The following is a 21,934-nucleotide window of genomic DNA, read 5'->3' as shown; positions in this document are numbered from 1 at the left end:
ACAAAGATATACAAGCTTTTCTAAAAAATATACTTTAATGAAATTTATGTGACTTTTTTCTTATTGTTTTATATTATTTTTTCACATTTTCTTTATACATATATATTTTCTTTAATATAAAATAAATTTCAAAATTTTAAATTAATTAAATTTAACCATTTTCATTTCAGATGTTTTTGTCATTACTTTTATTTAATTGTATTTTTTACAATTCGTTTTAGGTTCCCGAAACGTTCGGACCAACATTGTCAAACCAATGCGCTGTCTATACGATGATCTAGAAAGGAGCATGACAAGGAAGATCATAACACGTTGCAATAAATATACCGGGGTGCAAAACCGCTAAAGCCATGTGTAAAGCGATAGACCAGAAATATCCAAAATTCCTACTGTCGCTCGATAGAAGGCATTGCACTCCATCTGGTATCGCAAAGGACCAAAACTGGTGTATGTGTGGCTTAACCTAACCTAACCTTTAGTATTTTTAAATATTTTTTACAGACATTTTTTTATTTCTCATACTCAAAATTAATTAATTTTTTTTTTACGATTTCGGATCTTCAACACATCTTACTCCGCCCTTGACTAAAATTCTAAATTTTAATCTGGTAATTCGTTTATTGATACTTCTTTAAAACACTTGTCTTGTCAGACTCGTACTTCGTTACTCGTCAGAACGATAATCTGTTCATTAAAAAAAAAAATCCACTTAAAAACTATCGAATAACGACTAACAAATTAACAAAGCTGGTGTGAAAACCCCTAATGTCTTGTGTAACTGCCTGTATATGTCACTATCGTTAATCAAGTGATAAAGGAGATGAAAACCCAAAACATCCATTTGTTATCCGGGTAACAACGAAGACAGATGCTTGTGAAACAAATAGGTTGCTTCTGAAACCTCCAAAAGTAGTCTTTCATTACCAGCTATTGCACCGAAAGCTGTTAAATGAGGCTGTTTTATCAAAGACCTGGATATTTTTTTAATGAAAAGTCGCCAAACCAAAAATGTTTCAAGATCTTTTGTTTTAGTAGAGTGAATGTGTTCCATCTTAAAATGTATTCTCTCGAATTTGGTTGAGACTATTAATGAGAATTTGTGATCTTATTAACCTAAAATATCTCTTCCAACCACACTTTGCAATGACAAAGATCCATTTTCTTCCGTTTTCTTTCGTCCTGGATTCATTACTATGAATTTCTGTTGGGTTCCACCGCATTGCCGTAAAAACTCATCAGCCGTTGGTCGCAAGACATCAAAGAGAATGAACCACTTTTAGCTAAAATGTCTTGAATTAATTTTTCCCTGCTTTCAGCATGCCTTTATTTGATATGCAGCAAGTTTTATCAAATATTTATCCATGTTATTAGGATATTGTGTGCGACGAGTACCAGACTCGTAATGTGAGAAGTTTATTACAATTTTGCATGAGCATATTCAAGTATATAAAGTGTGAGGTTTGCGCTCGTAAAAATATTGTGTATTTTTGTATTATAAGTATGTGGAGATGTTTCTAGGAGTACATTCGAATAGTCTAGCATTACTTGGTATATAATCAACTTCTACTGCTACTAAGTTGCATACATATATATATGTAAGTATGTACATTAAAGAAATCTGTATGTATGTATGCTGGTGTGTGTTGAAATTTAATATTAAACTAAAAGAAATCTACCATTGCAGCTACGTGTTGTCATTATGCAGGTATCTATGTATATACACACCTTTATGGCGGCATGTATGTGTACATATGTATGTATGTATGTAAGTGGGCAGTTATTTAGTAACGGTGTAGTTGGAAGATATTCAATATAACTACGAGTATTTCGAGTATTTCAGCTAATATTACTAAAACAAAAGTAGGTCCACTAAACATTCAAAACTATTGCTTATTCTTTAAAAATTCTAATTGAATTCTATTGAACGCACCATGCACAGATTATTGGTGTTGTTGTCAGTGGGAATACCGAGCACAGCTGAGAATGCCTGCGCACCTATGTAGCCAACGTAACGCTTAGAGCAGGCAATCGGGTACGTTTCATTCAGAATTTGTTTGCCTTGATGGCGACGGCCGGCGGCGTGGTCAAGCACATAGCCGTCTCGATGTCGGTATCCGAATTCGCATTGGCTGCGGCAGTTGCATTGGACTGTGGCGTTTGTGATTGTGGTGATGATGGCTGCGGGTGTTGTTGGTGGTGGTACGCAGTGTGTGTGGTCGGCGTGTATGGCGCGTATGTGTGCGGTGCGTGCATGGTGGTGTGCGGATGCTCGAGCAGACGCGAACAATTCGACACGTCACTAACACGGGAATCACTTGAACGGGTGTTGCTCTTGGAACGCGTCATACGCCCTGCTTTGTGATCTGTTACAATGGAATATTAGCCAATAGGTTACATCAATCGTGGTTGCAATTGACGGAGTATTTTATACAGTTAACGGTTAATGAGATGATTATTATTTTTATATACTTAGATTTAGATTATGATTCTCGTAAGAGATTTCGTATTACAAATATTGTCATTGTAACTTTCAAACTTTGTAAAAATACTAATTCTATCAAAAATTCAAAATTTCTACTTTTGTTGTTTTTGTTTATAAATACCTTTTCAAATCGCTTTTCAAAAACAATAACGTCTAGTTAAAAACCTCAACATAACAAAATCGTTAAATGGTAGATATGTTTATAACATTTAGATTTATGCTCGAATCATAATGGAGCGATGACAAAAACAGCCAATAAAAAGTAAATAATCTGCTCGATAATCATCATTTATACGATGATAAAAAATGATCGATAAAATTCAAAATATATATTTTTTGTATTATTTTCATCCTTAAGTTCGCTCCATTTTGTTTCAGACTTTTTAGTATTTCAAAAACTTGTTTTGAGATTGGATCGATAGAAACTCCGGTTATACAGAGGTAAACATAAATCAAAGTTGGACACAGACATCGAAAATATTCATAAGAATTCTTATAAATCTTTGCAGTAGATGGACTATATATTCTATAAAGGATTCGCCAGCCATTAAAAAATATGAAAAATCGTGGGATGTTTTAGTTGAGTAGATTAGTTCAATCTTATTTAGGAATAGAGTTACCAGCTATTAAAAGAAAATATTTTTCAAACATAATACAATTAAAAAGCTTTCGGAAAGTGTTCGGTTAAACCATTTTGGAGTGGCCACAACAAATTATAAAACTACGAAAAATATTTATAAAATACTGTGTAACTCGAATAACCATAATCCCCAAAAAATCCTCGAGTTAGAGAAACTTTCGAGTTACGGAAAGTAATTTGTCTTCTATTGCCAATTCAAGAGTTCGAGTTATGGAGAACATCGAGTTGTAGAAGTTCGAGTTATGGGAGTTAAACTTCCAAATATTAATCGATGAGACTTCAATTAAGACATCTTTTGAAGCAAAGTTGCCAACCATCGAGAGTAAAACTAAGAAAAATATTTTAAAGTATAATAAAGTGGTTGTAATGAGGTCCTCCATGTACTTGTTTAGAAATATTTATTTTAGATATCTTTTAGAAAAGAAAATGTATAATATTTCTAGTATGAGTGAATCTTTGAAAGTCCTGCTTATGGTACGGGAGATGTGAGGCAACCCTTTTCAAAAAACGATCTTTACGTAGCCTCTATATCGAATTTTCATATAGTATAGATATATTTAGTATTTTAAGCATTGTAAACAGCGCTTTAGTTTAATCAAAAGTTTAATTGACTTAATTAACATATACTGTACTTTTTAATTGAGTTCATTAGCAAGTCAATTGTAAGTTTGTTCGTAACCTTTTTATTTAAATTAGTCACTGGCTTAATGGATTAAATAAGTGAATCGTTGACTAATGAAATTTTCGGCATTTCTCAAAGCTCTTTAATTAAGTCAATTACTGAATGATTTAATTAAGTCAATTAATAAATGAGCCATAAATATTTTCTATGTACACTTGTAGATGTTCTAACTTTCAAGTGAAAATATGAAATAATAACAAATACTGTTATGATAAATCAAAAAACCTGATATGCTGCGTAATCTATTAATTGAAATATATTATAATAAATACTTAGCGCAAAATTCTTAAGCTGTGTCCAACTTTGATAAGCATTAAAAATCCATTTTTGTACATATAAGAAAATTAGTTACAGCGCAACGAAGTTATGAAATATTTGAAGTAGTAGCTGATACACAAAGCCTTGTAAGATACAATTTTAAATAAAAAAAGCCATGCCTTGTCTACTTAACCAACTGAAATTATTTGAAAATTTTTTTTTTTCCATCTCAGTCAATTAAATTTGTGGCAATCGTATATTGCAAGGGCTTGTGAGCTTTTTTCTGGTAACCTTACTGCAAAGGGAGGCACATACAATGTATACATAAAGATATGTAGGCCGTATGCACGTAGTTATATACTTAGTTCTTAAAGGCTTTTTATAAATTCAATTATGGAGAGTCATTTAATTAGTTAAATTTTAATTAATTTAGCACAATTAATATTACTTTTTAATTTTTGTTTTTTTTTTTTTTGTTTTTGCTTTTGGCATTTAACTATCACAGTTGTTGTGTATGTAGTTTTGGATACAAACCTGTCTTACCTAACGACGGATTCGGCGAATGCGGACGTAGCGAAGCCATGCTCGGCTGGCGCGACGGCGCTCGCACCGACATACGCGAGCCGCGTCGCTCCTGGCCGTGCAAGAGTTTGCTATCACGCAAAAGCGATACGTTCATGAGACGTGGATTTGGTGTGTTGAAAATTGTCCGGTTCTCACGCCAACGTGCCCTGAGTAAATTTTTATTATTGGCGTATATTTTGTGTTATTATTATTAACAACAACAAAAACAGCAATGTAACAACAACAAATAGTATTTGTTTTCATTATATTTTTATTGTTTTGGTTTTTTTTCGATTTTGGTTTTTGGTGATGATTTAACGATGACGTCGGTACGGTGGATGATGATAAAAATAGAACAAAAAGAAATAGAAAACGAAACGAGCTCGATCAAGGCAATTCAAGCAAATTATATGTTAATGGTGAATTTATTATTAATTTTTTGGTTTTGGTTTTTGAAAAAAAAAAATAATTACACAACAATTTGTATTATTAATTAGTATAAAATTTTAAAGCGTTTGCATTTGTTTTTGAGTATGGTGTGTGTGTATGTATGTAATTATGACTTTCGTTGTGTGTTGAACTCAAGAGTTTAACATTATACAATTTGTTTGTGTATATGTATGTATTTATGTATGATTTGTGTTAATTATTGCAACAAATTCTAGGCGACACGGCGAATTAATTCAACAACAATATATAATCGTAAGGGCGTAGCCAAATTCAACTCTGAAGCAATTGGAAATCAATATACAAAAAAATATTGCGTTCGAAAATTTTCGAGATTAATATTTTTTTATTTTTTTACAAAAAAATAGAAGCCAAAAAAATTAAATGTTATTATTAAAAACTAAATAAGTATTTTTCTACTTAAAAATGTATTAATTTAATTAATTACTGTCAAAAACAAAAAATATAAAATTTAAAAAATATTTTTAGAACAAATCTAATAATCATTTCTAACAATTTTGAGCGGAAAAAATTTAGTTTCGATTTTGTAATAAACAAAATATTTGAATTTTGCAGAAATATTCTTTTTTTTAATTATAAGAATAAATAATAACTTAACTCCTTTAAAATTTTTTTTGGCTATGCCCACGATATTTTTTTTTTTATTATCTAGTACACGTATTGTTAGGTTAGAAATTACCGTGAACGAACAATAACAATATTTAATCCACTAAAAGCATAAAACAATATTAATTTACATTTATAATAAATTATTTGGCTTTTTCACGGCCTCCGAGAGGGATTCATAAAAATTCTATATTTTTTCAGAAATTTGCTCAAGAATTACAATCCCAGTCTGAAGGTTTGAATGATATATAAATTCGCAGTTTTGCAATTAAGTTAAATATTTCTACTATTTTAAGTTTCTTTTTGGACCATATTTCAAGTTTCAATATTTTAGTTCTATTGCTATAAAGATTATGTCACTTTAACAGTCCAGTTCTAGTTTAAAATTATATAGTCAATTTACATAAAATAGTTCCCAGGACATCAACTATTGTTTTGGAAAGCTTTAATGAAGCTGAAACGACCCAAGCTTCGAAGAAACATTAATATTGAGGGAATTCGTTAAGCCCTCTCTAGGGTCATAGACGAGTCAAAATCCGAATGTCTGTCTGTCCGTTCGTCCGTCCGTCTGTCCGTGCAACGGTTAACTTGAGTAAAAACTGAGATATTTCCTTGGCACTCTGAGGAGGTTGCTTTCGAAAATGGTCAAAATCGGACCACGCCCACAAAATGGCGAAAACCAAAAACTTATAAAGTGTCATATATATATATATTTGGCGTAGGAACCGCTTTAAGCGATTATAGCCGAATCCACCAGAGCGCGCCACTCATTCCTCCTTTTTGCTTTTTGGCGCCAATTGGAAACACCAAGTGAAGCCAGGTCACTTTGCACTTGGTCTTTCCACCGGAGTGGAGGTCGTCCTCTTCCGCGGCTTCCTCCAGCGGGTACTGCATCGAATACTTTCAGAGCTGGAGTGTTTTCTTCCATCCGTACAACATGACCTAGCCAGCGTAGCCGCTGTCTTTTTATTCGCTGAACTATGTCAATGTCGTCGTATAAATCGTACAGCTCATCGTTCCATCGCCTGCGGTATTCGCCGTTGCCAATGTTTAGAGGACCAAAAATCTTGCGCAAAACCTTTCTCTCGAAAACCCCAAGAGTCGTCTCATCGGATGTTGTCATCGTCCACGCTTCAGCGCCATACATCAGGACGGGAATAATGAGCGACTTATAGAGTTTGATTTTGGTTCGTCGAGAGAGGACTTTACTTTTCAATTGCCTACTCAGTCCAAAGTAGCACCTGTTGGCAAGAGTGATTCTGCGTTGGATTTCAAGGCTGACATTGTTGGTGTTGTTAATGCTGGTTCCCAGATAAACGAAATTATCTACAACTTCAAAGTTATGACTGTCAACAGTGACGTGGGAGCCAAGACGCGAGTGCGCCGACTGTTTGTTTGATGACAGGAGATATTTCGTCTTGTCCTCATTCACCACCAGACCCATACGCTTCGCTTCTTTATCTAGTCTGGAAAACGCAGAACAAACGGCGCGGTTGTTGCTTCCGATGATATCAATATCATCGGCATACGCCAGGAGCTGTACACTCTTGTAGAAGATTGTACCCTCTCTATTTAGTTCTGCAGCTCGTATTATTTTTTCCAGCAATAGATTGAAGAAGTCGCACGATAGTGAGTCACCCTGTCTGAAGCCTCGTTTGGTATCGAACGGCTCGGAGAGGTCCTTCCCGATCCTGACGGAGCTTTTGGTGTTGCTCAACGTCAGCTTACATAGCCGTATTAGTTTTGCAGGGATACCAAATTCAGACATCGCGGCATAAAGGCAGCTCCTTTTCGTGCTATCGAAGGCAGCTTTAAAATCGATAAAAAGATGGTGAGTATCGATTCTTCTCTCTCGGGTCTTTTCCAAGATTTGGCGCATGGTGAATATCTGGTCCATTGTGGATTTTCCAGGTCTAAAGCCACACTGATAAGGTCCAATCAGTTCGTTGACGGTGGGCTTTAGTCTTTCACACAATACGCTCGACAAAACCTTATATGCGATATTGAGGAGACTTATACCACGGTAGTTGGCGCAGATTGTGGGGTCTCCCTTTTTATGGATTGGGCAGAGCACACTAAGATTCCAATCGTCAGGCATGCTTTCTTCCGACCATATTCTACAAAGAAGCTGATGCATGCACCTTATCAGTTCTTCGCCGCCGTATTTGAATAGCTCGGCCGGTAATCCATCGGCCCCCGCCGCTTTGTTGTTCTTCAAGCGGGTAATTGCTATTCGAATTTCTTCATGGTCGGGTAATGGAACATCTATTCCATCGTCATCGATTGGGGAATCGGGTTCGCCATCTCCTGGTGTTGTACTTTCACTGCCATTGAGCAGGTCGGAGAAGTGTTCCCTCCATAATCCCAGTGTGCTCTGGACATCCGCTACCAGATTACCTTCTCGGTCCCTACATGATAATGCTCCGGTCTTGAAACCTTCTGTTAATCGCCTCATCTTTTCATAAAATTTTCGAGCATTACCCATGTCGGCCAGCTTTTCAAGCTTTTCATACTCACGCATTTCGGCCTCTTTCTTTTTACGTCTGCAAATGCGTCTCGCTTCCCTCTTCAGTTCTCGATATCTATCCCACCCCGAACGTGTTGTGGTCGATCGCAACGTTGCGAGGTAGGCAGTCTGTTTTCTCTCCACTGCGGAACGACAATTCTCATCGTACCAACTGGTTTTTTGGCGTTGCCGTAGACCAATTGTTTCGGCTGCAGCGGTATGCAATGAGTTTGAGATGCCGTTCCACAGCTCCCTTATATCGAGATGCTGATGAGTGCTCTCAGAGAGCAGGAGTGCAAGTCGAGTAGAAAATCGTTCGGCTGTCGGTTGTGATTGCAGCTTTTCGACGGCGAACCTTCCTTGTGTTTGTTGACGGGCGTTCTTTGCTGCACAGAGGCGAGTGCGTATCTTTGCTGCTACTAGATAATGGTCTGAGTCAATGTTTGGTCCTCGGAGCGTACGCACGTCTAAAACACTGGAGACATGTCTTCCGTCTATCACAACGTGATCGATTTGGTTGCGCGTGTTTCGATCAGGGGACAGCCACGTTGCTTGATGAATTTTTTTATGCTGGAATCTGGTACTACAGACAACCATATTTCGGGCCCCAGCGAAGTCGATCAGCCTCAGGCCGTTTGGCGATGTTTCGTCATGGAGGCTGAATTTTCCGACTGTTGTGCCAAAGACACCTTCTTTACCCACCCTGGCGTTAAAATCGCCAAGCACGATTTTGACATCGTGGCGGGGGCAGCGCTCATAGGTGCGTTCTAGGCGCTCATAGAAAGCGTCTTTGGTCACATCGTCCTTCTCTTCCGTTGGGGCGTGGGCGCAAATCAGCGATATGTTGAAGAACCTCGCTTTTATGCGGATTGTGGCTAGACGTTCATCCACCGGGGTGAATGCCAGGACTCGGCGACGGAGTCTCTCTCCCACCACAAATCCAACACCAAATTTGCGCTCCTTTATATGGCCGCTGTAGTAGATGTCACAAGGACCCACCTTCTTCCGTCCTTGTCCCGTCCATCGCACTTCTTGGACGGCGGTGATGTCAGCCTTTAGTTGTATGAGGACATCAACCAGCTGGGCAGAGGCACCTTCCCAATTAAGAGTCCGGACATTCCAGGTGCATGCCCTCAAATCATGATCCTTAGTACGTTTGCAGGGGTCGTCATCAAAAGGGGGGTTTCTCATCCGAGGCTCGGTGTTTGTTTTCATTGGGGAGATTTTTTTTATGTGGTGGGTCCCAAGCCCTACGCACAACCGCACAAGCGGGCTTCGCCTTCTCACTTTAGCTCGCCTCCAAACGGATGTCTGTTAGCTACCCAGGGGATACTTGGTCTAAAACCGGAAGTCGTGAGCTGCTTGAGTCATATGCAAAAGAATCGTTCCTGGCCACTCCCAAGTGAATGGCAATCAGAAACTTTCCTCACTTGCGTGAACTTCTACATATGACCCCATCCCCCAAGTGTCATATAAAGTGTCATAACTAAGCCATAAATAAAGTTATGAAAATAAAATTTGGAACATAGGATCGTATTAGGGAGGGGCACATTTGGATGTAAGTTTTTTGGAAAAGTGGGCGTGACCCCGCCCTCAAATAGGTTTTTTGTATATAACTCGCAAAGCAATAAAGCTATATAAACCAAACTTTCTGCAGTCGTTTATTTTAGCGATTTCCTTAAACAGTCCAAAAATGAAAGAAATCGGATAATAACCACGCCCACCTCCCATACAAAGGTTAGGTTGAAAATGACTAAAAGTGGGTTAACTCACTAACGAGAAACGTCAGAAACACTAAATTTTACAGAAGAAATAGCAGAAGGAAGCTGCACTCAGATTTTTTTACAAAATGATAAATGGGCGTGGCATCTCTCACTTATGGGTCAAAAACCATATCTCAGAAAGTACTCGACCGATTTCAATGAAATTCGATATATAATACTTTCTTGACACCCTGATGACACATGTGAAAAATGGCTAAAATCGGTTCATAACCACGACAACTTCCCATATAACTCAATTTTGAATTTCATCTGATTCCTTCACTTTATAATGTATACATAAGGAACCAATGAAGATAGCGGAATAAAACTTTACACAAATAGTAAATCTCTCTGATAATTTAATGTAATTCAGAGGAAATTTTTTATTCTAATAGTGTGTCTCGGTTCCAAAAATTATTAAAATCGGATAATAACATCTCCTAGCTCCCATATACATAATTATAGGCTTTTCAAAAATGTGGTCGGCCTTAATCTGCATATACATATGTATTGATTAATATGTAGCGAAATTAAGTGAGTGTATAGTCTTCTATTAAACTTCGTGCCGAATTTATAGGTAAATTTGGGTGTTATCTTAATAAAATTTCTTCAATAAATGCGAGAGTATAAAATGTTCGGTTGCACCCGAACTTAGCCTTTCCTTACTTGTTTGTTTTATGTTTTAGTGATTTTATTATTTATTTGCTTCTAGTATGTATTGTGTACATTTAACAAGACTTGTAACACGTACGAGTATGTAGAATTTTTCCAACCGGAAAATGACATAATCGCTCTCGGTGCTGGTGATTATTATTGCAATAAGCAAAACAAATAAAATTATATATTATTGACAAATGCCAAAAAAAAAGGTCATTTAGTAAAAAAAAGGACGTTTATACAAAATTTGTATAACTATGTTAACTTTATGTGTATTGAGAGTATCAAAATATTACTCACTGGCTAAATAATCGAAGGACGACACAAATTATAATAAACATCAATGCCATTCCTACCAGTACGCCAATCATAGCCGGATCGATATAGGTCTCTGGTCCACGTTTATCGCCACGTCCTGTTTCGGAAAGAGAATATGATTTTAATTCTTTCTTCATCTACGATTTATTAGAATGTAAAATAAGGATAGGCACTGAAGGTTAGAAAAAAAAATAAGAATAACAATTCAACTTAAATAAAAATATATACATTTATTTATTTAAATTGAAGTTTTATAATGTAATTATATAATTATATAAAAAAATGCTTGCAATTTCTTTTTTTTTGCTAATGAAATATACAAATATTAATTTTTCATATATAAATTTATAATATTATACTTTTTTTCTTGTTATTTTTTTTACTTTCATCAAGTATTCTATTCAATTCGTATAATTACCCTTGCATTCAACAGTTCCATCTTTGCCCCAAAAGGGCATCATTTCATAACGGCAAGCGCATCGTCCATCACGGCATTCGGTCTGATAATGTTTTACCTCGCATTGTTCGTTGAAGAAACATGACTCATTCACGACAGCCTCTGAAATGAAAAACATCGATATTTGAAAGTAGATTCTTACAGTAAAGAAAAATAAATAGCAGGAAAAAGTGTGTGTATTATTATACCCTGAACAGGGTATTTTAAGTTCGTCACGAAGTTTGTAACACCCAGAGGGAAGCGTCGGAGGCCCTATAAAGTATATATATAAATGATCAGTATGTTGAACTGAGTCGATTTAGTCATGTCCGTCTGTCTGTATATATATGAACTAGTCCTTCAGTTTTTAAGATATCGTTTTGAAATTTTGCAGATGTTATTTTCTCTTCAAAAAGCTGCTCATTTGTCGAAACTGCCGATATCGGACCACTATATCATGTAGCTGCCATACATACCGAACGATCGGAATCAATGGCTTGTATAGAAAATTTTCGCATTTGACGTGGTATCTTCACGAAATTTGACATTGATTACTGCTTAAGGTAATAATATAATCTCCGAAGAAATTGTTCAGATCGGTTAACTATATAACCTTAATGTTTCTAGCAAACAACCCGGCTAAAAAGAATCAGTAAAATGTTTTCTTTTTTTTACTTACTTTTTCTTACGTCTTTAGATTTGCTTAAACACATAATTACTAAAAGAAATGCACCTGTGAAGGGTATATTAGCTTCGGTACAGCCGAAGTTAACGTTTTTTCTTGTTTTTCTTTTTAATTGAAAGACCCTTTTGATTATAGATTATGCATTCAGACTAAAATATATAATAACTTGACGGCAAAATTCTTCGAGTCCTCTATTTTTCTTTTTGAATTGAAGAAAATTGTCTCGGTTCTCTTTAGCTATGATTTCTCTTATATCAACTTAAGTCGTCATAATTTCATTCACGGGAACTTGGCTGTCTTCGCAGTACTGTATTAGCTGAGCCCTATTTCTCAAGACCTTGTTGTCTATTTTTGTTTCCATCTTACGAATTCAAATGGATAAACTATTATCACCAAAACAGATTTCGACACGATTTTCGAAATTAGGTAGATCGATGGATTTCGTAGTACCCTATTAGCTGAACTCTATTTCACAAGACATTGATGACCTTTTTGGTTCCATATCGTCAATTATTTCATCTCGAGAGTTTGAATAACTAATCGTCAGAACTTCGAACGGACGAGTTGATATCAGCAAGACAGATTTCAATACGATTTTCGATCTTGAGAAGATTAAATATGGCACAGACTTTGTAGCATATTTCGGAGAAAATAAAACTCTTCATTTCTCGGCAGTACCAATTATTGATCGAAATTCTTCCAGCTTCCATTTAAAGAAATCTGACGAACATTTGTTGCGAGGATCCTGAGTGTTCTCCACCATCATCAAAGCTTTGTATATCTGGTGCAATTGGTAGTTGATTCCGATCAAAGCTTATAATATTATCCTTAAATATATATTTTCAAAAGTTACCGGCGGTGTTCAAAGCAAAAGCGAATCTTCTCGGTCAGCAAAAATATTATACTGACTTTCTTCTTACATATTCTTGAAGGAAGATGGCTTTATCGGATCAATTGTAGGTTTATAATGTTTCGAAAACTTGAGATTAAGGCTCTCAATAAATGAATTCAGGAAACTCAGAGCTTAATTTATTTGTTTTTCATTATTTGATTATTAACTCTTAAGACAGGAGACAAACTTTTTCAATCTTGTCACCAATATTGTAATACAGGGTTGTACTGACATTAAAAATAAAATTTTTGACGCAAATTTTTTCACTTTAAGTATTTAATAGATGATAATAAAAAACGACAACCAACAAACCTTTTCCACATTTATCAATATGATTTGTCACCGGCAAATCTTCGGTACATTGACATGACTTCTTCTTAGCATCACAAATGGAACCGGGAAAGCCGCACTCCAAAGTATTATCGCACTTATCGCCAAACTTCTTTTGTCCACGGCTAGCATAATCTATAAAAAAACAACAAAGTGCAAGTTATTAGAATAAAAGTGCAACAGTAGATAAATAAAGCATGAAATATTGCTATTTTTAGCCAGCACTACGCAGCACACAAGGCAAATGTATTAGTATATGTAGATGTGACTATCTACTTAGACATATTTGAAAGTTAGTTTGTGTGTGTTGGTTTCATACTGTATTTAGCAAATATATGGAAAATATATTCAGAAACACACACACAAAAACGCATATAAATGCAAAGAAGCACTAAGGCGGTTCGGCCAAAGCAAAGTAAATGTGGTACACCATGTGGTATGAGTAACCAATGCAAAGGGGGTATGCGGTACTCCGTGTGGTATGAGTAACCAATGCAGAGGGTATGCGGTATACCATGTCGTATGAGTAACCAATGCATGCGCTTGATGTTGAAATGTAAAAAAGCGTGTGACCCCACCCTAAAGTGCCTGTATAATGCATCAGATGTGCTATATTTATATACATCTGTGCATATGGTATAATTGTAAATTTTTTATTTCCGCCATAATGCGCCTCAAGGGTTTGCATACGACCAAATATGCATTTATTGTTGTTGTTATAAACTATTTATATATACATGTATATTGTTTTGTCCTTTGTCCTGCCAGTTACATGTGTGTGTGTGTGTGCAAAAGAATGATGATGATGACATTTTGTGCGCTGCATACCCTGCCGTTGGGGAAAACAATGGCGTCATTTTTTATAAAAAGGCACAGCATCAGCGATTCCGAAAATGCCAACACCAGCAACAATAGTGGCACACATTCAAAGCCAAATACCATAAGTGTCAGCATTTGCATATACATTTGTATTTGTGTGTGTGTGTGTGTGGGTGAGTAACCCGTACGTTTAGTATGCAAACATCTACTTAAGGTGCGCTTTGTGTTTGTATATGTAGTCAAGAGGTTTAGCTTAATTTTATTGTCTTACGCTACATTGGTTCTGCATATTCGCTCGTATCTGTGTGTGTGTGTGTCAAAGTGCTCATGAATTACAAATGTGCATTAAAATTCAGTTTCATGTATGCATACCAGCATATGTATATGTGGCTTGGTAGCAGCTCAAGTGGCATCAAAGATACAAATCTGTGGTGACCTGGAAATTGTTGCTCTACTTTCAAACACTATGAAAACCTTTGTTGGTTCTTCCATTCATTTTTTATCTTCTTTTGTGCTCGGCATGATATCGGCTTTAGCAATAGTTTCAGCTTTTTAGCAACGGCTTAATTTTAATAATAAATAAATGCCATTGTTTATCCTTTTGTATTTGATATCCTAAAGCTTACTGCTACTTTTGCTCGCTTTCTTTGCGTTTACTTTTCATTCCAAATGCGCCTTTGACAAAACCAAAAACATGCAAGAAGGTCAAAGAAAATCTGAAAATCTTTTAAACTGGCTAAAAGCTACAGAAATCTTCAACCGAAGCAGAATTCACCACATATGTGTTTTGTATGAGAATTATTTCACAACTTCTTAGTTGTTGATATTTTGCACACATTTCAGCCGAGAGACTTCAAAACTTTTGTTGGGGAAAAACTTAAGATTACATAGTGTGTCTTAAGCTGCTTGTAGGAGATTAACATAAGCTTCTAAATAAATATTTATCTTAAAATGAAAAACAATTACATTCATATATGTATGTACATATAATATTTTGGAGTGAAAAGTTTTATTTATATATAATTAAAGATTCCATAAAAACACCGTCGATATTTTAATATTTGGTTCTAAATCAACCTTATGCTGGACATAGCGAATAGAGCAAAACAGAATTTGGTTGCCCTGTTATAGAGGAGCCATTGTGAAAATATGGGGCCTTTCATCAATAGTAGTTCTTAGGAGATATAGTCAAGCCTATAATGTTCTATGAGATTCTAGTGTGGTGAGAAGCGCTTAAAAAGAACGGAGACAGCGCTGGACACTTGTTCTGTTGCAAGATCCTTCTGGCACAAAGTACATCGCAAGAGGTCTAAGGAACTATTCCCCCTCAGTAAGGTCAAACTTTCCTTAATCGTTGGGGTTCAATTGTTCATTGTCCCACCAGGCTTCTCACTGGCAAACCTAAAATTTAACCGGATGCTATCAGCAGAATCTGCTAATAGAAGAAGTAGATAGAATATCTCCAACATTTTCTTTTGGAATACCCCGCCTTTAAGCAATCTAGGCCAAAATTTCTCGGATCTCACATTTTTGTATATTTGTGTTAGGTTCTTGCGTTCGACAAAGCGATTCTTAAAAATTCAGTGAGGGGGTAAATTTTTGGCAACACAAAGGACTGCTCTATTGAATCTAATCCAACCTAACCTACTTACTTGTTCTTAACAATGTTTGAGGTTCTTAAAGAAAGACCTCGATCCAATATACCATACATGAAACTAAATTCTACCACATAACAATGAAATTTAAAATTAAATAAAATTTTTATTTTTTTTTTGTTATTTTGTTATTTTTTTAATGCAAAATCATTTTCCTCCATTGAAGTTAATAATATTCCTCCTCTCCTACATAATATGTATATTTTACATTTCACAATCATTTTTCGAATTCACCCAACGACCGTTTATGCAAATTATTGCAATTTGTTCCGAGAAATGATTTATTATAACCGATTTGTATTGGAATTTTTATACTAGAGATAAATAATATGCACTCCATATGTACAAAAAACATATATAAATAAAACAAGTAAGGAAGGGCTAAGTTCGGGTGTAACCGAACATTTTATACTCTCGCAATTTATTAATTTAACTTTATTTATATTATATAATAGACAATTTGACCCACATATTCGTCATATATTTTGTATAAAGTCCATTGAAAGTTGGAAACCATAATATTAGGCTAGAAGTACCGAGGTCCTCGTGTTCGATATATGGGGCCTTATTTGTGCAAAGCTCGGCATCGATATCTTCACTAGTGCTTACTTTATATATTGTAAAATAAACGATTCAGATCGTCTTCAAAGATCTGGTGTATAAGAAGTTGGCGTAGTTGTGAAACGATTTGGCCTATTTTCACAACATATCATTGGGATGTAAGGAAACTATTACAAACCAAGTTTCATTGAAATCGGTTGAGTAGTTCCTGAGATATGGTTTTTGACCCATAAGTGGGCGACGCCACGCCCATTTTCCATTTTGTAAAAAATTCTGAGTGCAGCTTCCTTCTGCCATTTCTTATGTGAAATTTAGTGTTTCTGACGTTTTTCGTTAGTGAGTTAACCCACTTTTAGTAATTTTCAACCTAACCTTTGTATGGGAGGTGGGCGTGGTTATTATCCGATTTCTTTCAAAAAAAATACATCCAATTATGCCCCTTCATATTGCGATCCTTCATACCAAATTTTATTTCCATAGCTTTATTTATGGCTTAGTTATGGCACTTTATGTGTTTTCGGTTTTCGCCATTTTGTGCAGTGGTCCGATTTTGCTCATTCTTCTCGAAAGCAACCTTCCTATGGTGCCAAGTTTCATTAAGATATCTTAATTTTTACTCAAGTTACAGCTTGCACAGACGGTCGGACGGACAGACAGTCATTCGGATTTGAACTCCACTCTTCACCCTGATCTCTTTGGTATATATGACTCTATATCTAACTCGTCTAGTTTTGGGTGTTACAAACAAGCGTTATGTGAAGCAACTTTGTTGCGAGAGTATAAAAATGTAATTGAACTATGTAATTCCAACATTTACATAGGCGTACACCCGCACTCCAACTGTAATTAACTCAATTCCACCCCAGCATTTAAAGAGTTTGCGTGCTTTAACTACTCAGCAATTTTTGTAACCACTGACCTGCTGCGAGCAACACGTTGAGTACGAACCCACTCCTACAGCCTACGAGTCATTAGGCCACCCACCGGGCTTACACGATTACAAATGCGCCCACAAAGTGCTTCACACCCACACCAGGAATATAATCTTCACCATTTTTTTTTTGCTTTATTATAATATTATAACCTAATCTCATGTTTCTGGAAAACTAAAAATAAATATTTATCACAATAGTGTACATATTGTAAGTTTACTTGTTCACAGCATGTCTGCATTATTGTTGTAATTAATACCAATTTCTATCAACTAAGTTAGCTAACTAAACAACACCGTATTAAGTTTCCGTTACTGTACTGATATTATCGCTAAAAGCGATGCAGTCAACAGCCTGAGGGGGTTCATTTGTATATTAACATAGTCACATTTATAGACGAAAGATCTTTCAGGATCAATAGAAATCAAGATGACTATACTTTAAACGTCTGTATATGTTCGTTTGATACCGATAGTTTTCCATAAAAAATCGATTTTGTTTTCATGTAGTAATCGACAAAAATTACCCATACAAATTCTGTAAATCAAGTTACTTACTAATGAAGGACACCTTCAGGCTCGGAAATAATATGTAGAAATAGAAAACTATCTGAAGAACATGATAAATGTATCGAAACCGATTCATCCATATAGCTAGCAGTATTCTAACTTGGAAACTTTTTATTCAAAGGAGTCAACTGAATTGTCTGTGTCTTCATAACTACAGTGAGATCTATGTACTCTTGGCAGGACGAACTTTGGAAAACCAGTTGAACTGTCCCAATTGCAAATTTGTTGCCTGCACAAATTCGTAAAAGTCTCAAAGAGCTTTGTCATCACTTGAGTATTTTCAGCATCCATTTTGAGCAATTTGCGGCATCACAAAAGACTAGTTTAAGCAGTCCAAGTGGGATTTACTGAGGCACAGGGATCAGCGATTTAACCTAACCTAGCCCAAGCTGTACTCGAGGAAAATATCGATATTATTTAGTCAAATTCTCGATTTTACTATCGATAATATCGATAATTCCCTTTTATTACAATATCAAGATTAATTGACTGAGTTAATTAAGAGCATTTGTAAAAAAATGTCCAAAACTATCGATTTCAATTATACAGTTTTTGAAAACTAGAGATTAACTATATATTGAAATTCCAAACTTTCAGGGCTTTATTCCGATATCAACAATCATATCAAATCGAATGTGCCTTCATATTTAGACAAACTTAGAGCTACTATCAACCCTGCATAGGCAATAATGAGCCTTCGAACGACAAAAAGATCCAACATTCCTCCTTATAAGAAGAGAAGATCGGCCAAATATCCAATAAAAAGTGAATATTCCGTATCTAAATCTATCCTAAACCATTTATCTCAGCTAAGTTATATGAGTACTTCTCTCACTCAGCACTTTTTATTTTCTTTTAGTTAAAATAAATATTATCTCAAATTAAAATCTAGGTCATATCAAATACCTTTGAGACAAAGTCTTGTAATCCAAAAGCTCTTCAAAACAACAAAGCTATTAGAAAAGCGCTTAAAAGCTGCATCGTGTATTTAGAAACACTTTCAACTCTTCGGAAAACAAAGCACTTTATCTTTAAGGCCTTTGAGATGATCTTTTATGATAAAACATTGATTTCTTGCGTTGCGCTATTAATTACAAGCCATGTGTGTACTAAATTGATGTGCTTTCTTACAAGATTAATATAATTAAGATTATTATGAAAGAAAAACCAGTTGACACTCACCGAATGGCGGCGTAGTAGTCTCCGGGCTCATGCTAAAGGTATTGACTAAGAAGAAATTGTCACCATCATCGCTATGCACTGTAGGCAGCAAGAAAAGTATGAACATGGCGTAGAACACATACGAAATGGTGAAAGAGAGACGTGGTTGCTGTGCAGAAATCCTTGACGAAGACGATCCAGCGCTCAAGCGACCGCCCACCAGCAAAGTGGCTGCTGCAGCCGAGGCTGGGCGTGGTGCCAACGGCTTACGTGCCGGCAACTGTGGCCACATCAGCGATGGCACTAACGGTGAGCCTCCACTTGGTTTCACGTTATGTTTATTGTTGTTTGTGTGGCCACAGAGTACTAGCGATTCTTGCAGACGCAACATTTTCGCGGCGAACGCTTGCATATTGAATAACGAAGTGGCGAAACCACAAATTGATAGCCAGAAAACCGTTAGAAATGGCAATGTCAGGATCGCACCACATTTAATATTGGACTTTGTTGTGACGTTGTTATTGTAATTGCCTAAAACGGACAGGCCGTGAACTACATCGGCGTCGTGGCGCCGGTCCACCGATGCTGCACCGATCAGAATCGTTTCCATTTTATTGACGTTGCTGGCCATTTCACTTACGACGAGTATCCTCGGTAAAATCGGTGTTTTCGTTATTTTGTGTTAAAGCTTTCGTAGAGTTAATTGTATTTTCGTTAATTTTATAAACTACACATTTATAATTTTCTAAAATGTTTTTCTTGTCGCGTTTTTGTTTTTATTTTTGTTTTTATAGCATTGCGATTGTTTCGATCACCTAACGGCTCATAACAATGGCGTGCATCGTATTTAATTGTGTATCGTTTTTTGTTTTTGTTATTATTATTGTAATTATTAAGTAGTTGCTGTTGTAGTTTCGAGTATGCCTCTTAGGTTTCCCTCTGCTAATACTATCCGGTCCGGGCCGCGGTGTAACATAGACTGTTCGATAATCAGCAATAATGGCAACATTTGCGGCAGCAACAACAACGACGTTAACGACGACGATCACGAAAGCATCAGCAACAGCAGAAGCGGCAGTTGTGTAAACGGCGGCAGCAACAGTGTTTATTTGAAGCGATAACAATGGTTGATACGAACGTTGTATTTACCTCACATGCATTCGCTAACATTTGTATTGGATTTGTATATTTTCGCGTCTTTACTACGACTGCCGTTAGCAGTGGAGACGAAAGCTTTATGGTGGGGCTTTACAGCCCCATCTGATCTCATATTATGTCGTCGTCGTGATCCTCATCCATTCTGTTCGATTTTTCAAACTGTATAATATCTAATTGCCCGCTTTCAGATTGCCAGCTGTTCGTTGAGCCACATGAAAAACCTGTAAGAATATCGATGGAATTTAGACAGAATGTGGAAAATTTTATATATGATACCAATCAATGTAAGAACGTCATTCATAAGTTTAGTTCATTTAGTGAAGCAATTAGAACCCTGTTTTCCAGTCATATAAACCGTGTAAACATTCTGTACATAAAAAGTGTAAACTGACGTTAAGCAATACCAATAGCTCCGTCCGGATCAGGAATGACCTCTTCGAACCGTTCGATACCAAACGAGGTTTAAGACTATGTGACTCACTATCGTGTGGCTTCTTTAACCTGATGCTGAAAAAAAATTATACGAGCTGCAGAGCTAAATACAGAAGATACAATCTTCTATTAGAGTGTACAGCTGCTGGCGTACGCCAATGATATCGATATCATTGGACACAACAACCACGCCGTTAGTTCTACTTCCAGACTAGATAAGGTAGCGAAACGTATGAGTCTGATAGTAAACGAGAACAAGACAAAATTTCTCCCGACATTAAACAAACTGTCAGACTTTGAAGTTATAGATGATTTCGTCTATCATGGAACCAGTATTAAGGCGAACAACAATGTCAGCCTTGAAATCCAACCCAGAATCACTCTTGCCAAAAGGTGCTACTTTGGACTGAGTAGGCAATTGAAAAGTTAAGTCCTCTCTCGACGAACAAAAACCAAATAAGTCCCACCTCATTCCCGTCCTGCTTTTTGGTGCTGGAGCGTGGACGATGTCAACATCCGACGAGACGGCACTAAGAGTTTTCGAGAGAAATATTTTGCGAAAGATTTATAGATGATGGAACGTTAACCTGTACGAAACATTGTTACAGTTCAGCGAATAAAAAGTCGGCGACTACGCCATGTGATCTGAATGGCTGAAAGCACTCCAGCTTTGAAAGTGTTCGATGCAGTACCCATTGGTGAAAGCAGAGGAAGAGAAAGACCTCCACTCCATTGGGAAGAACAGGTGGAGAATCCCTTGGCGAAAAGGTAAAACGAATGGCGCGCTGTTGTTATTTCGGCTATAATCCCGTAAGCGGTGTCTATGCCAGTAAAGAATGATAATAATAATATACATAAACATTGAATATAACGATTTGGAGAAACCTTTCATATTTCATATTTCTTTTATGTCGAAGATTGCGATAAAACCATCCAACATAAGAATCGATCAATATCATTCAAAGTTTAACCCCCCTGACATCTATTCCGACATCTTTTTGAGGGTTCTTTAAAAAGCAAAGAATAAATCCCAAATTTTGTACCATTGAAGATCCTAATGGTATTTCAAAATAGTAAATTTTCTTCGAAAACTTAAGGTTGGTCGTCAATATGTAGCTTCTGTCTAAAATATTATTTAAATAAATATGCAAATTCTAGGATTTACAAGATCATGCTACCAAATATTTTTATTATGGATATTGCGACGTCAACAAAATAATGAATCTCTGTACTCCCCGTAATGGAAGTACCTTCACCATCAACTCCTCTAAAATTAAATATTTTTCAGCGACGTCCGTATTTAGCTTGTAGCCACTGTAGACAGTATTTACACACCCCTCTATAGTAACAGTTTATAATG

General features: G+C 36.2%; 1 protein-coding gene across 6 annotated transcripts in view; it reads right to left on the bottom strand.

Moving 5' to 3' along the window:
• Positions 1-21,934, bottom strand: part of LOC105211327 (uncharacterized) — a 34,320-nt gene that overhangs the window by 4,172 nt on the left and 8,214 nt on the right. For 3 of the 6 annotated variants that reach the window (XM_029039630.2, XM_054229328.1, XM_054229333.1), the window contains exons 2-7: positions 19,006-20,363; positions 13,270-13,422; positions 11,363-11,503; positions 10,927-11,041; positions 4,597-4,793; positions 2,044-2,363 (exon numbers count right to left, since the gene is read on the bottom strand). In XM_029039630.2, coding sequence (XP_028895463.2) covers positions 2,044-2,363; positions 4,597-4,793; positions 10,927-11,041; positions 11,363-11,503; positions 13,270-13,422; positions 19,006-19,615 — 1,536 coding nt within the window. In that variant the 5' untranslated portion in view covers positions 19,616-20,363. Of the gene's footprint in view, positions 1-2,043; positions 2,364-4,596; positions 4,794-10,926; positions 11,042-11,362; positions 11,504-13,269; positions 13,423-19,005; positions 20,364-21,934 lie in introns of those variants that run through there. The other 3 variants (XM_054229334.1, XM_054229339.1, XM_054229336.1) reach the window with 3 other exon arrangements.

The sequence above is a fragment of the Zeugodacus cucurbitae genome, chromosome 2 (assembly GCF_028554725.1).
Source record: "Zeugodacus cucurbitae isolate PBARC_wt_2022May chromosome 2, idZeuCucr1.2, whole genome shotgun sequence".
Lineage (NCBI taxonomy): Eukaryota > Metazoa > Arthropoda > Insecta > Diptera > Tephritidae > Zeugodacus > Zeugodacus cucurbitae.
Note: the sequence above shows the minus strand (reverse complement) of the source record. Positions and strands in the feature narration are given on the sequence as shown.